Source organism: Atractosteus spatula, chromosome 17, assembly GCF_055471065.1.
Source record: "Atractosteus spatula isolate fAtrSpa1 chromosome 17, fAtrSpa1.hap1, whole genome shotgun sequence".
NCBI classification, from domain to species: domain Eukaryota; kingdom Metazoa; phylum Chordata; class Actinopteri; order Semionotiformes; family Lepisosteidae; genus Atractosteus; species Atractosteus spatula.
Window position 1 is genome coordinate 8,968,136 of NC_142722.1, and position 15,688 is coordinate 8,983,823.

Consider the following 15,688-nt stretch of genomic DNA (forward strand, 5'->3'; position numbering starts at 1 on the left):
TATAGTAGTCTCAAATGAGAGTTCTTTTAATTTTCTAATGAATTATATTTTCACCCACTTTGGATTAGTAATTCATTGCAGTTCTTTTCATTACCAGTACATCAGTTGTTAGCCTATAAAAGAAAAAATCTGCTAAAGGTAATACTGCATAAAATCTCAAGAGAAGCCCTGCCAATTACTCTGTACAGTATGTTTGTAACTTAATTATACAAGATTCTAGAATTGTGATTATCTTGCTTAAGCAATCACATTACTGCTGCCCTGGAGACATTGCACTGTCTTCCTGTCAGGTTTTAAGGATTTTATATCATTTGCATTTAAGGCTCTACACGGTTCAGTGCCCCAGTATGTTTCCTTCATTATGTTTGTGATCACCTCCAGTTTAAACTTTTCTACACACTTTTGCTGTAGTTTTCTTTCATTTTATTTCATGCAATGTGCTTTTTAGGGCTTGTAAAGTCATTTGCAATTTTAAAGGTGCAACTGTAATTTTCACACTCTAGCACAAAGAGTTGAGTTTATTTGGAAAAATAAATACTCATCCATCATAAGAAAGACACTTGTTCCTGGTAAGGGTCATGGCAACCTGGAGCCTATTTCAGAATCACAGGGTGGAAGGCAGTACAACATCATGGACACAAAACCAGTCTATCACAGGGCACACATACAACACATACTGTAGGTAATAGCCTACAGTACTAGCCAGCATGTGTTTGGAAGGAGGAAATAGAGCACTCAGAGTAAACCTATGTGAACAATGGGAGAGCATGCAGACTTCAAACGGAAGATGCCCCAGACTGGACTTCATCTCAGTACCAAAGAGCTGAGCTATCTGCCACACCCCACTGTATTAAACAAATTATTATGGGGCTTCATATGTGCATTTCACAAAACATTTTCACAGTGGGATCCAGTAGTCATTCGAAAGCAATGACATTTCTTCATCCTTTACATAAAGAATGGACCTTTTTATAATCTAGATCTAGATTTGTCCCGGAGGCGATACAGTATTTCATGAACCTCATCAAAAGTGTTTTTCAGCGCCGCCTGTACTCTGCTCCTCCAGGACAGCAGTTTGGGACGATCTTTCAGCACATCACGGCCTCCACCTAGAGGCTGCAGAAAACAAACTACGTCAGACCCGAACATGGTGTGTTTGTTGGAAGACAAACTTCAACACTTTAAGTTGAGCATTAACCCATCAAACCTGCATAAGTTCACAGATGGCCAATAAGTCTGCCAAGGAGATGTCATCCCCGCACAGAAAGGGCTGTCTTTTCAAAAACATAGACTCCAGTTTGTCCAGTGTCTCATCCAGCTCTGTCAGAGCTCTTTCCAGCTTTGATGGGTCAGGAGCTTGCCCTGTCATTCGAGGTAGTAACACCTGAAATCGGATATTGGGAATTCTTTAGTACTATAATGGTGTCCCATCCAGGGTATACCCTGCCTTGCACCCATTGCTTGCTGGGATAGGCTCTGACTCCCCCACAACCCTGTATTAGATAAAGCGGTTAGAAAATGGATATATGTATGAATGGATAGTACAGTATATTGTAGTACATAACAGTTGAGAGGCTACTTGTGAGTCCACTTGTGAATACCCCTACAGCACTCATTCATCTCCCTATGTCTTAGAAAGTCATCACCAGCTGTGAGAAAAGGATGTATGGTAGTAAATAGCACATTGGAGGGTTGTATATTAATACTGTACATACGTTTTGGTAAGTGCCATTACAAATGAATTTGATGAAAGGCAATAAATTAAATAAAACAGGGAAATCAGAGGCAACCAATACACCTCCTTCTCAAATTCAAACTGCCTCATGAAGTATTTAAGCAATGTTCTGAAATACCACACAAATGTCAGTCAACACCTACTGTAAAAATGCCTATGAATAGATGACTGCAAATATTTTTAATCACTCATCATATCTCAAGATTACAGGTACCTGTGTCCTTTACCTGCTGTGAGGGTTGCGAATTGTCTAAGCTATTTTAAATCCAGTCAGACAGACGTTTAGTGTTTTGAAGGGTCTCCCCCCAGTGAGACCTTCACAGTTTCAAATAAAGAGCAGACATTTCCTACCTCCAGAATGAAAACCTTGGCCGCTCGTGGTCTTGTGTTGGTGTGGTGCCAGGCAGTGTATTCGTCCACTCGAGCTCTCCTTTCAGGATCTTGGGGGTACCAGTGTGCAGCTGTTTTATACTGGGTCACCAAATACTTTAGGATAGCATCACTGCAATACATATAATAACTGCCATTATACCCCTGTGGTTATTAATTTTCCTAATGGGTTTAAATGTTGCAGGTCAAAATGGATTATTACAGATCACAAACAGAACTGAAAAGAAATGTACAGTGACAAGGAAGTCTAGAATTTTGTATTGTTAACTTATGCACTCGGGTCCCCAAGCTATAAGGAATGTCACTGTAGGAAGTGCAGTACAAAAGTTACTTTTTCACCGCAATATTAAATAATACAAATACAAAAAAAACAAAATTCCATTGAACACTTGAGTCAATGTGGCTGAAACATTATTATATGAATGCATCTCACACATCATACTTAAAAAAATGGATTATTTTTATGCATGTAATTTAAAAAATTAATGCACACTGTACTATTAGACAATTGTCTTATAGTGTATTCAGAATCAGAATATTCAACAGGGGAATATCCAGCTCTTGTCATCTAAGTCCTACTGCCTGCAAATACAGTCATCCAACTATGAAAACATTTATTAAGTTATTTTCCTATTAAAGGAAGTATTCCTACAATAAATTATAAGAAAAATTACCCAAAAAAATTAAGCCATAAAGGGTTATGTGCTTTTACTTTCACTAACTTACCTTTCAGTCAGAACAAAGCCATGATCTACTATTACTGGTACCTTCTGCATAGGGTTTAGCTTGGTAAACTCGGGAGTTCTGTTATCACCTGAATTGGAAAGAGTGTTTTTAATATTATGTAACATGTTTGTTAGAGCTGTGTTTAAAAATTACATTTGAAAGGAAATAACATGCCTGTTTCTTGCTTGTATTCACTATTTTAATACCATGCTAGGAAAAATTTGTAACTATCGCAAAATAATGCAAAATATGAGAAAACGCGGTTTCTTAATAGGAGACGTCCGATAATATTTTTCTTGCAGTTACACGGTTCTTCCACAAGATGGGTACAGGTATCTAGGAATTGTTGTGCATTTTCGTGGCTTTTAAAATACTGCACTGTACAATGGAAAGCCATTTAAAAAGAAATAGAAAAGAAACAAAGTCACATGCATTTCCATGAATACATATATACTGTATATTAATTTGCAATAAATCCGTTTGTGGTTACTTCAGAATGGAAAGCAATTAACGGCCAAGGTTCAAAGTCCAGACCAAATGGATTTCACATTATTTAGCCTATGAATACAGTTACATATAACTATTTATAATCAGATTAATCGGTTCGGTTTCCTCTGGACCATTTTATTTAGTAGATCGTGTTTTTTATTATGATCATAATTTGAATTCAATAATTGATTGCATATCGAAACTACGTTCCGATGTCTACACTGCATATTGCACATATGATGAAAGTACTAATGAATACCTTGGAACACTGGTATAAAGACGAAAACAAATAGCTTCCAGGCAAGTGATTTGTTTTGTATTTTATGATCTAAAATTATTTAGAATTTGCAGTGTGTCTTTATATATACAAACTGCCGATTATTTTAGATTGAAAGCAAACTACACACTCGTCTCACCTTTTCGTATAGCAACAGTTTTCACTGTGTGCGGTATATTATTGTGTTTTAGGAAAATAAGCACAGCCCTGGAAGGCTGTGACAGCAAATCCACGTACACTTCTAGTGCTTTTCCTGCAGCCATAACTGTATCCTTTGCAGACGATTCAATCGCCCTCGGAGTAAGCGATAGAGGGCATGATTCTCGCAGGTCACGCATGCGTTCTGTAGGCTTTAATGGTATTAATCCGGGCTCGCCACTTCCAGAAGGACTGTTGACTGTTTTGTCATGCTTAGATTCGGTGCGCAAATGAAGCAGTTTAAACAAACCATAAATTATTTAATGAATTGTTTGCTTAAAAATGAACTGTTTATACAATGCAACTGTGGAACTGTGTCTAAATCCTCAGCAATGCGCGGGTCTATTCTGGTTGTTGTCTCACTGAGTTTGGTATACTTTCTGAATAATAATATCCACTTGGCCTTCTGAATAACCACGTCCTGAAAAGTTGCCATAGAGAAAAAGTGTCCCATGTGATTGCTGTGATTTGCTGTATGAGCTGATTCGTGCACAAAACTAGCTCAAGAAAATCAACAAGTAACAGGCGCAAGGCAGGATACAATTTGGATGGAACACCAGTCCATCACAGTACTTATTGTACTGTATAATGTCATGATAACATGAAGCCACATTTTGTAAACCTATATACTCATATCAGGAAATACTGATATTGTTTTATTTATATATATCTCATAGTGTATTGTTATCTCATGATTTTATTAATACATTCTTTAAGCTCAGTATATAGTTAAAACAGTTTTTACTTACAGATATTCAATATTAATTGTAAAAGAATATTTTGCTGCTGTTTTAAAGCCTATTATGCATTTGTTTTCTACATATCAGTATATACACTGTGCTTCATGATTTCAAGAAATAATTTCACAATACAGAAAATCAAAAGCTAATTGCTATTTTTTTGTCTCTGTAAATGTATTAGACATGTGCAGTCCATAGCTACAGAGACTGATTTGGTACATACATAGTTTTACTGAGCTTAACACATCAGTTTGAAATCTTTTTAAAGGCTGTTTTACTTTTTTAACCAAAGCTGATAAGTTTCTTGATGGTAGAGTGTATCCACCTAAAGGTTTTGCTAAAAGCTAAAAGTTTTTCCTTTTTTGTTTCACTTTTGAGCTTAGAGTTAACCTCTGCTTGTTTTGTTTGTTTGTTTGTTTGTTTGTTTGTTTGTTTGTTTGTTTGTTTGTTTGTTTGTTTGGTAGCAGAAAGGTTATGAAGTGGCAGAGTTGTTCTCATAAAACTCTCAGTTCATTAAAGATATTTATTTTATCAGGTTAAGGATCATGTGTGTTGGGCATAGGCCAATTCAATTGTTGGGCAATTGAAATCGGGTGCCAACAGCATAAATATAATTGCTTTGCTGCACTGGTTATAAGATTTTTCTTCATGGGGTTCAAAGATAAAAAAAAAATTGGCATTACAGTATTTTAGCAAATGAACAAAAATAGTGTTGCAAGGAAATGTAATTAGTTTAACCAATTTATCTTTATTTAAGCTTTCCTCACTCCCATAACCTCTCATGCACAGTGAGATACTTTGAAAAAAAAAGCCAAACATCTTTTTGTTTTCTTGGGAACATCAACATCTGTTGATCTTCCCAAGAAAACAAGTTTATTACATAAAATATAGAATAGGTGTGAATAACTTAAAATAGAAAGTTAACCACAGCATGTTTTCTGAGTATACGTCACAACAGTTTATGTATTTATCTCACCGGACAACTCTTGATTTATATATGCACATTTCTACATTATTTATAATTCATTTAGAGAATAAGAAATACTGTATATAAGATGCATACAGTATACATCATTAAGTACCTTAAGCAGAATGACAGTATGCCAATGTTAATTGTTGTTTAAATTATGTATACTGAATTCCGAACATCCAGACATGCATCGTTGCTTCTGTTAAGGATACACAGATTAACAATTTGGCATGTAATGGTCTCAAAATTTTGAAAATGAACCCTAAGGATTTTGGTTCTATTATTATCGGTTCTCTCTTTGTCAGTCATTACTATCCTTATGGTGATGCATAGGGCAAAAGGCTCATATACTGTATATGATCATGATTTAATATTTTGATATAAGAGCACAGAATCCATTAACTCTTTTCTTCCAAGGTTGTCTATTCTAACCAACATCCCTTCCCATGTCAAACACTGAATACAATTTTACTACTTGACATCTTCACCCTTTTCCTCAGATCCACAGCTGAGAAGCACGAACAGATTATGTGATGTGTTTAACATATATTATCATATCTATATCATTCCAATAACCCAGTTCTACAGTAGGTAGTTTTTTCACAGTGGTGGTGAAAGCAGTATGTCCCCATTGCTTTCAACGCTCTCTCTTTTGCAGAGTTTTATTCTGCTGTGAGAGTCAAATTCCTCTTGAATTTCAAGGAAGGTTTTGTTTTTGGTTTCTGGAACTATGAAGAATATGTACAGTGCTACTAGGGAACATATAACCAGGAACACCAGGAAGCAATACTGCTGCAGGCCATTCTGAAGAAGAAGAATACAAAAGAAAAGTATCTGAGTTAGAGAAGAAAAAGGTCTTGATCATCAAGAAAGAAATATGCAAATGAAATTCTTAATATGGTGGTTTACAGTTATTATGCATCATTTTCACATCAAACAATGTGGAATATTGTTCTGAGAGAGAGACACAGATGACTAAGTTTTGTATTCCAATTTCTGGCAGCTGGTAAATGAGGTATTCTGGGAACCGTTAGTTAAATAAGCTAAGTGAAAGCAGATTTAAACCCCTTCTTAGTGAGGTGCAAATATGTTCTTGAAATACAGTTAGAAATAAATACCTCCTTAAATATATTGATGCAGGAATCACAACACTGAGGTCTAATGGACATGAACAGATATCAGATTCAGAAATAATTAAAAACATACAATTTAAAGAATCATGTTACAGACTGGGTGTGAAATGTGTCGTGCTGTCAACCTGAAAACATTACCCAGTTAGTAATGGGTGTAAACTCGCTATGGATTAGCATAATCCAGTCAACCAACAGACCTGAGCAGCCTCTGTACAGACTGCTGTGGGATGACAACCAAGGTTACAAGACATACTGTAGCATTTGTTTTTGGTTTGATGATATTGTAGATTTCCTGTAAATAACACGCCCACTTAAGAAAATAAAAAATAAAATAAGAACATACCACAATGAATGGAAATATCATTCCTATCAAGAAAAAACTCATCCAGTTAACAGATCCCGCAATCATGTATGCTGCAGGCCGTGCTGTCTGCGTAAACATCTCTGTGGTTAAAATGTTGGTCACACCACCTGATAAGAGGGAATACAGCAACACAGAAGACACAATTTCAATGCAGTTTAATATTGCTAAATAATGAAATTATTTATAAGACCAATCTATTGCAGACGTTACAATTTCAATAGCGGTCATCTACTTGAAGCAGGTCTCATTAACTTCAGAATGGGAAATGGCTTCAGTACTGACTGCTGCAAATTTTACATTTCATTCTTTCTACAATATTAAAGTTAACAAAACAGAAGTCAAGTTTTTGATTTTGAGACAAAAAAAAATAATCCAGCTCATTTTTACCTACCACCAGCTGTATCAGGCTGACAGTTTTAATCCATTCTCAGTTGCATTGATTATTGATTCTAGATACAGAATGTTTAGAATGTTTAAAGAATCCCTCTTCTAAATGTAAAATGCTTGTTAGTTGGCCTATTCAAGGCAGCTCAATCAGAAAACTGCACTTTGAAGGACTGAAATGTGGGGCACATACTGTACAAATGGGACCACAGGGAGCATCTTTCCCTGGGGGGGGGGGCACTAATGTCACCCAGCCTTCTCACATTCCGATGTACAGTAGCAGTGTATGGTGGTTTCAATAGGCCAGCGACCTCCACAGGCCTAATCAAGTACATGCTTAAAACACAGAACTTTCCACTGAACCGAAACAAGCAGTGTGTTTGAAATAATATACCTGGTCCTAAGCCGAAGCTCAAGATAAAAGCAAAGACACACATCATGCTCAGGTAAGGTACCCATGGACTGGCTTCCTGCAATGACAGACAATAGAATAGAATAACTTAAATATTATAAATAACTGTGTTTCTTTTGAGAAAAAATAGGGAAATTTAAAATAAATCAATAATTCTAAGACACACGTATATACAGTATATAATAGCAGAACATTGTGTCTGTCTTGACAGTTATACATGGAAGCAGAACATTGCTTCTGTGTTTAGAGATATAAGTTTACTGACTTTGTATCTGACATTTTACAAATGACGTGTGACATCTTACTTGAAAGGTGAGAGACACTGTTATGCAAATACACCAAAGAGTCATCAGCGAATATCCCCCGATGATAAGCACCCTTCTTCCCAGGCACTCAATCAACATGCCCTGAAAAACAGAGCATTCCGGTTCCACCATGCGCACACAGCACACAGGCAAGCAGGCCAAAATATTGGTTTTCACATAACATGTGTGGCCACACTAAAGTAAATATTTCACAATGTTACTCTGATTCATAAGCTTTTACTGTCAAATTATTGTTTTTTCTTTTGGTGGTTCTAAGTCAAGTTACCTAAGAGTCTTTAAGCCATTTCGATATTTATCCTTAACTCTGCACTGATGTTTGTTTGGGGGTAAACTGACCAAAATTCAAGTTCACAAATTCAGCCCGGTTTATGTACCGACTTTTTTTTTTTTGGAAGAATAGTTTTGCAGGAAAACTTACAGATAGGATATATGATAGATAGGATAAGGGACATCTAGATTCCAACAGTTAGTATTTGGTAAATATACTGTAAATAGTAATTGCTCTCGTAGCCTTTATTGTACAGATTCAGTGTAAAGAAAACATAGTATTGTCAATTTATATTATATTCCTTGTTACTCCATAAAGAATCTTGCAGAAGATTCTGCAAGTATTTCTTGCATAAGAAATACACAGTAAAGCAAGTTGGTGTTTTAAACATTCCTTGTACAGTGATAAATGTTCACCGATCAGCATGATCGAAATGATCTTACTTACACAGGTCAAGGCTGTGAGGCATTCACAGGCTCCAGTGCCAATTGTGACATAGGGAATCCTGGCATCTGGGATCCCAGCTCGAGTAAATACGTAACTTGCATAAAAATATATCTATCATGGAAGATACATGAAACAAGCGATTATAAATATAGATTCTTGACACTGTTCCAAGAGTGTGGAAACTGAAGCTCATGCGATTCAAGTGTAACTTCAAAATTTCACAGACATCAGACACAAAGCAAAAATATGAGCTCAGGCAGATTCAACTTGACCATTGTGAGCAAAAGGGCTTTAACTGGGGCCTCGTTATTAGTAACAGAAAAACATTAGAATGCCAAGAAAAAACATTAAAAAACTTCAATAGACCCATCTTGAGTGGAGTGAGAAAATCTCCTGAATACGCTCATTGACACATTCTCATTTTTTGGAAAATACACATGATGATAAGGTGTTGGAAAACTGGAAGAACAGAATGAAAAAAGTAGTGATTTGTAAGCATAAAATTTGCCATCAGCACCCCATTTGCCTGATTTGTTTTCAGACAAGTTAGATGTGTGAGCAGATGAATCCAAATGGGTTTTTGTTCACTCGGGTGGAATAAAAACAATGTGGGAAATAAACATCAGAAAAGATCAAACAGGAGGCTCAGCTCGTCCCATCATTAAGTCACATCAGGATTTGAAGTAAGAAAGCAGCTTCAATCACTGGAGAAGCTCTCCTAACAGAAGTGAGACATGAGATGCCACCAGAACCCCACACACATATTATCTGAAGTGCTGCTTCAACCTTAATTCTTTCAGATGTAGTCAAACAGGTCCAGATTATTTCTTTTAAAATGTATTACAGAAAAAAGAGTGCTCCATTTTTGTTTTCTTTTCATTTCCTGAATACAGACTAAACAAAAACATCTAGGTTTTTACTTCATTCACATTCAGTTCATTTACAGGAAAACAAGGAATGCAGCACTGCCCAGATACTGGCTGTAGACTTTGCATTCACATGCTGGATTGTACAGAGCCATAAATACAGTTACACCTCACTTACAGCATTGATGCCGTTGAGCTGTTGGGCTGAGTTCAAGAGAATCACTGTAATGACCTGCAAACGCAGGTTTTTGTCCATGAAGAGCTCCCAGGGCTTTTTTGACTGAGTCCCAAGGGCTGTTAGCCTCTCTTTCTCTATGTCCTCTCTCTCATCATGGTAGTTTTCAGACCCATGTAGTCTCTTCAGAGCTGTTGGAAAAGTATGAAATACTTTATAAAACCATTATTACACTAGTGCTGCATCACCAGTCAGTTTGTCTCAATTACTTGTGTCTCCTTTTGATCTAAGTTAATCCACTGCCAAAGTACATGTACTGTATAAACCCAGGCAAGCTATTATCTATGTTTCTTTAATGTTCAGACATACTCTTTCTCCCATTAGCTTTTACCATTAGCAAATATGCTTTGTGATTGGAATCAGTGACTTTACAAGGTGTAGTAAAGAACTTATTTTCACAGGTAATTGCCTGTTTTATCATATATTTAATTAGATTTCTGAGCTTTGTACTCTTGCATAGAAGATCATCCAGGAATATATAAAGGAATATTACTTGAAAAGTAATTGTAAGTGCCCGTTCTGCACATACCTTTATTGCATGCAAGATCATTCCCCCTGTCAATCAGTAGGTACCTCGGACTCTCAGGAAACCAGGGCAGTATAATTAACTGCAGAACTGCAGGAATGCAGCTGGTGGACAGTAGTATTGGCCAATACTGTTCTGCACCCAGCAGCTCTCTAAAATGTAAAATATTACATTGAGTAATTGAGTTGAGTAATTTGTATCATCCCTGAAAGCTTTTTTACAGTGTATCTAACACTACATGATTGTAGCAATTTATGTCAAATTCAGCCAAAAAAGAAATCTAAAATCAACTGCTTTTTACAAATTGTCATTCCCAAGGCAAACTAGCTGTGTTTTTTTGTTTGTTTTGTTTTTAGCAATTTCTAATAACTGACATTTGGATTCTGTTTGTTACTTACTTCAGCCCTATCACCTGTCCCGTTAGAATGCCACCCGTGATAAACACAGATGTGCCCATTGCCATTGCTCCACGTAGGCATCTGGGTGCAATTTCTCCCAGGTACAGAGGCTGAACACAAATGCCAATGCCTTTCAAGGGGAAATAAAGAACAAGATTAAAATGTTCTGCATTGTCATTATAAGCAAATCCATCCACCTTGCGCTCTTTTTCAATGAAATGTTAGGAATTATTTGCACAGTTTCATAAAACTGAGATAAGAATTGATATATTACTCTTTCACCAGCTGCTATTGTGTTTTCTGCTTCAGGTAATTTAATTGCTGTTGATTTTTTTCTAAATGACCTTCGAAGGAGTGGCATCAAATAGATTTAAGTGTTAAAGACATGATTTTAATGTTCCAATTTTAAAGTTCCAGTTTTAGAGCCATTCTCTAAAACGTTTTGCGTTTTCTCCTAGAAAATACTGCACTAATTACCCTGTTAAATAGTAAGGAATAGCCACCCATTCTAAATGAATTATGCTACAAAGCCTTTAAAAGTGGATTAAATTTATAAATTCTCTCAAGAATGGTGACAAACCCAGCTTGGTCACTCATAGCAGAATATTCGGAATATATCAATCTTTATAATCAGCTCCACAGAAAAAAGGTTCTGCACTTTTTGGTCTGTTGCTAATAGTTGCTTCATAGAACAATTCACTGAAATTAGAAAAATAGTGTTTACCTGCATTTAACCCAATAAGAAAACGTCCAGCAATTAAAAGCTCAAACAATCCAGTGGGGTGGCTCAGACCCATTAACAGAGAGGCTAATAAAGCAAATATGTTGTTTACCAGTAGAGTCCCTTTTCTGAAGGAAAGAAAACAAGTTATAATTCTTTAAATTATATACTGTACAACACCAGCATAGCAGCAAACTCTCTCCATGGGTCATGAGAGAAGAGTCCCGTATAACAATGATCACCATTAATAAGGCTTTGAAGGAAAATTTCCAGATTCAATCTTGAGAAGATTAAATTAAAAATGTAGAGCTGATTTATAGTAACGCCTAAAGACAGAAGAGTATAACATACAATTCTGTAATTATTCTATTATTCTCTGGAAGACATTCCAAATCCCTATAGTTACTGACATTTATAACTTACATTTTTAACTTTAGGTATTCTCCAGTTGACTGAATCAAAATGAAGTGAAAATACTCACCTCCCATACCTAATTGCCAGAGCTCCACCGGTAGAAGCTCCAATAAAACCACCAAGAGTGAAAATAGACACAATCGAAGACCAGAGAAGTGTTAAGATTTCTTTGCTTACATAGGTGTTGTACCGTTGCAGCCAGGTCTCATTGATAAAATTCTGTATAGGCTTGAAAAAATAAGCAAATTTAACAAAAAATATTCAAAAGGTTGTTAGTTTACTTTTCCACTTTTCCATTCAATTAATGATTTATTAATTAATATAGTTTTTTTATGCAGGATAAAAGTCAAGCTATAAAAAATTGTTGCTTCAAGGAAGACTTTCAACAAAGTTTCATGTCTTGTTTAAACAGTGAAGGTTGTTGTCTTTCAGGATCTACTAGATAATGATCACTCTAACTAACTTTACAGGAATGAAGCTTTTGTGCTATACATACATCCTTAAATGCTATTTTTGCTTAATGTAGGTCAACGATTTAATTATGTCTCAAGCAATATTACATAAACTGTGAATGGCATGCAACTATCTCTAAGGGGTCAGTATAAATAAATGCTTTTCCAGGGTAACATAATGACTGTGATTTCAAGATAACTGTCTCCAAATAACTGTAATTCTTTTGTGTGCACTATTCATGTGACTGGCAAACTGTGCAAAAGTGATTCTAAAGAGAGTTAGAGTTCAATGTATCTGATGATCACAAGGTGTTTGATATAAAGTATCCACCAAAGGCTGCATTGTTGTTACTTATTAAATTATTAATTATTTTATGCAATGATGTGCATGCTTGTTTTTTTCTACCTTAAAACAAACAACTGAAACAGTAAGACTTCATTTATAATGAATGTGTTAACAGTTATTGTTTATACTTCAAATACCTATTTGTACATGGCCAGTAATGTGTCCATTTGCCAGACATTGAGATAAAGAGACTGCAAAAATGCCCAATTCATATGTACAAAAACAGCACAACAGTCCCCAGTCCTCCATGCTCACAATCCAATGCACTCATGAATATCTGTGAATGGGCACTCACCTTAGTGGGGGAATTAATGATCGATATATTGTATCCATACTGAAAGGTCCCTCCAATGCAAGCTGCACAAACAGCCAGTAGAAGTGTTTTATTAGGAAACTGCAACCAATAATATGCAATAAATGTGTTAATCTTCAACAAGGTAATTCATGTCATCCATGGCTTCTGCTTTCAGTGTAAATCTTTTCAAATGGCAAATTCATTTCATAACGTATAACAGCCTCTTAAATACCCCTTACTTTCCTGGGTTAATGATTCACCAAAGAGGCTTCTCCACCATGAGTTTGATTCTACATATGTTGAGATCTTAAAGGATAAACGTAAAATAGTTGTGTACACACGACAAGCTGCGGATTTTAGTTTGGGCTTGAAATTAATTAGTCAGACTACGGTTAGTGTTACAGAAGGCAACAGTGGGTGTTTGGGCACCTGCTGTCCAGGACTATTATAACATGAAGTCTTCATAGAATGGCCAGTGTCTCCATGAGGGACCTAAATTCATCTCTCCTTGTTCTGGGGCTTTACATTATAGCCCCTTGTGCAGATACTCTTAAATTACCACACAGTTCAAAAGTAACATGTGGGGTTGCAAGACCAGCTGACCCGGGCCTCAGACAGAGAGAGGGGCTCTAGAATAAGGTTCAGTACACCTGGCCATCTGTATACCATCTTGCAGTTGATCAAGGTGCCCCTGACCAGTTAGATTTACTCAAACCCAAGACATCAAAGGGACACTTCCCCAAGGAAACGGGTCCTGAGCCACGGTGAGGGGAGAGTTCAAAATCTCGCTGACAGAGCACCCAGACAGTTGCAAAGAAGCTGGAGGAAACATGGTTTGCGCCACAGCACCCAGGGGAGGATTCAGATACCAGCATTGTCATCCTCCCCTGGACTCAGAGTCAAACTCAGTGATGGGAGGGGCATCAGCGACCACAATGTTCAGGACAGCCATGAGTGAAGAGGACACCTAAATCTACAGAGTTTTTTCACTGTGGCGGAAAGAGGCCAATTCAGCCACCAGAGCTGTATTCGGGGGAATAACACTGCTGGGCCTTTCCTTTGGGACTTTGCTTTTGGTAACTGGGGTCCATAGGGTTCCTGTATGTTCCGTAAGGGAGGGTCTCTGCTGGATAAGTTATGTGTTCTGATAGTCAGTTACAGAAACTGCGTTCGGAGGATGCTTTTATGCAACAGTCAGATTCATAGACTGTAATACAAGGGGAAAATATGTTGGAAAACTGTCTTGTCTGGTCTGTGGGTGCTGTGGTGGTTCTGGAAGATAAAAAGCTGTTTTGGGAGAAAAAAAGGGTCCTAGCAGGCTCTAAAACTATTGTAGTAGGTGGCATAGTGGATGACAAAAAAAAAGTGCATTTAGGGATCAGCATCAGTGACATTTACTCTTATGAAATGATTAAATGTTGCTTTTAAGCAAATCATTAACAGAATGACTTTGTAAGTGTTAGGTCAATTCTGTAATCAAAAATGTCATACACAGTATTGTCCAAAAATAAGTGTCTTCAACTTAAAATGAGTAACCTATTGAACTTACATTATTGGGCTGTCCAATACTAATATCTGTTAATGGCTAGTGAAACCATTTTATCTTTTGAAAGCGCTAAGCCTCAAGAGCACGATTCATCTTAAATTGCTCGGTAAAAACCAGGCCAGATACTTTTCATGCACATCATCAGTAAAGGATAATGTCAGCATTACAAACACTATATTTGTACTGTATTGCACAAAACAAAAATATCAGACCCTAACTTGGAGACTTGTACAACTACAATAAAATCGCGACAATTGTTCTTAGATTCCCAATGTAAATTGATGCAGAAATTGATAATGTCATTCTCGGTTGTAGTTATGATATACAGTATTTCATTTTAGTATGTTCCGAGGTACTTCGAATATTATTCAATGAGAGATAACAGAACTAGAAAAAAAAGTTATTTTTGTGTCGCATGATGGTTCATCTCTAAAATTCTCTCAACAGAACTGTCAAAAACAAAAACATGTTACATGTAACCCATTAAAAAATAACATTTTACGTTTTTTAAACCAAAAAGAGTAAAATAGAGATGATGTTTTAACCTCCTCCGAACAAAATCATCTCATTCCAAATGTCTAGTAAGGTTTTAAATAATAATTATTTACTTAAAATAAACTCTTCCCTCCAATTATAGGTTTAATTTTTAAGAATATTGTTGTTTTTTATTTACTTACCCGAAACTTCTTTTGGGTTTTAAGCTCTTTAAGCAAAGGCTCGTATTCCGTTTCACTTCTGTCTTTGTTCATTCTGTAATTTTTAAACCTCCAACACAGTATAAGTATGCTTATTTCTTAGAACTTGAATCAACCTCGAATATCTGAATCGATGTTCTTAAAGCCATAGAGGTTGTCCGTAGCGAACAAACTGCTCTCAGCAGCAGGCAAAGGAACCTCTTTTCAAACAGAGGACATGTCTTCAACATATACCGAAGCGGAGCACAATTACCCAGCTGTAGTTCAAGGCAGGATCCTCGTGTGGTGCAGAAAATCAATTTGAACTATGGTACAGTATATATAAGAAAATGAAT

General features: G+C 36.4%; 2 protein-coding genes across 2 annotated transcripts; both read right to left on the reverse strand.

Moving 5' to 3' along the window:
- Positions 1–130: 130 nt before the first annotated feature.
- Positions 131–3,886, reverse strand: gstt2 (glutathione S-transferase theta 2). The gene is made up of 5 exons (XM_088935917.1): positions 3,757–3,886; positions 2,852–2,939; positions 2,087–2,237; positions 1,208–1,384; positions 131–1,116 (listed from the first exon to the last, which is right to left on the reverse strand). Exons 1-5 carry the CDS (start codon positions 3,878–3,880, stop codon positions 970–972), a joined length of 687 nt encoding a protein of 228 aa, XP_088792043.1. The 5' UTR covers positions 3,881–3,886; the 3' UTR covers positions 131–969.
- A 2,239-nt stretch (positions 3,887–6,125) lies between these two features.
- Positions 6,126–15,407, reverse strand: slc2a11b (solute carrier family 2 member 11b). The gene is made up of 12 exons (XM_088935831.1): positions 15,336–15,407; positions 13,113–13,211; positions 12,087–12,247; positions 11,609–11,733; positions 10,885–11,014; positions 10,490–10,638; positions 9,904–10,091; positions 8,860–8,970; positions 8,124–8,225; positions 7,801–7,876; positions 7,002–7,129; positions 6,126–6,329 (listed from the first exon to the last, which is right to left on the reverse strand). The coding sequence occupies exons 1-12, from the start codon at positions 15,405–15,407 to the stop codon at positions 6,126–6,128; spliced, it is 1,545 nt and encodes a 514-aa protein (XP_088791957.1).
- Positions 15,408–15,688: the final 281 nt, after the last annotated feature.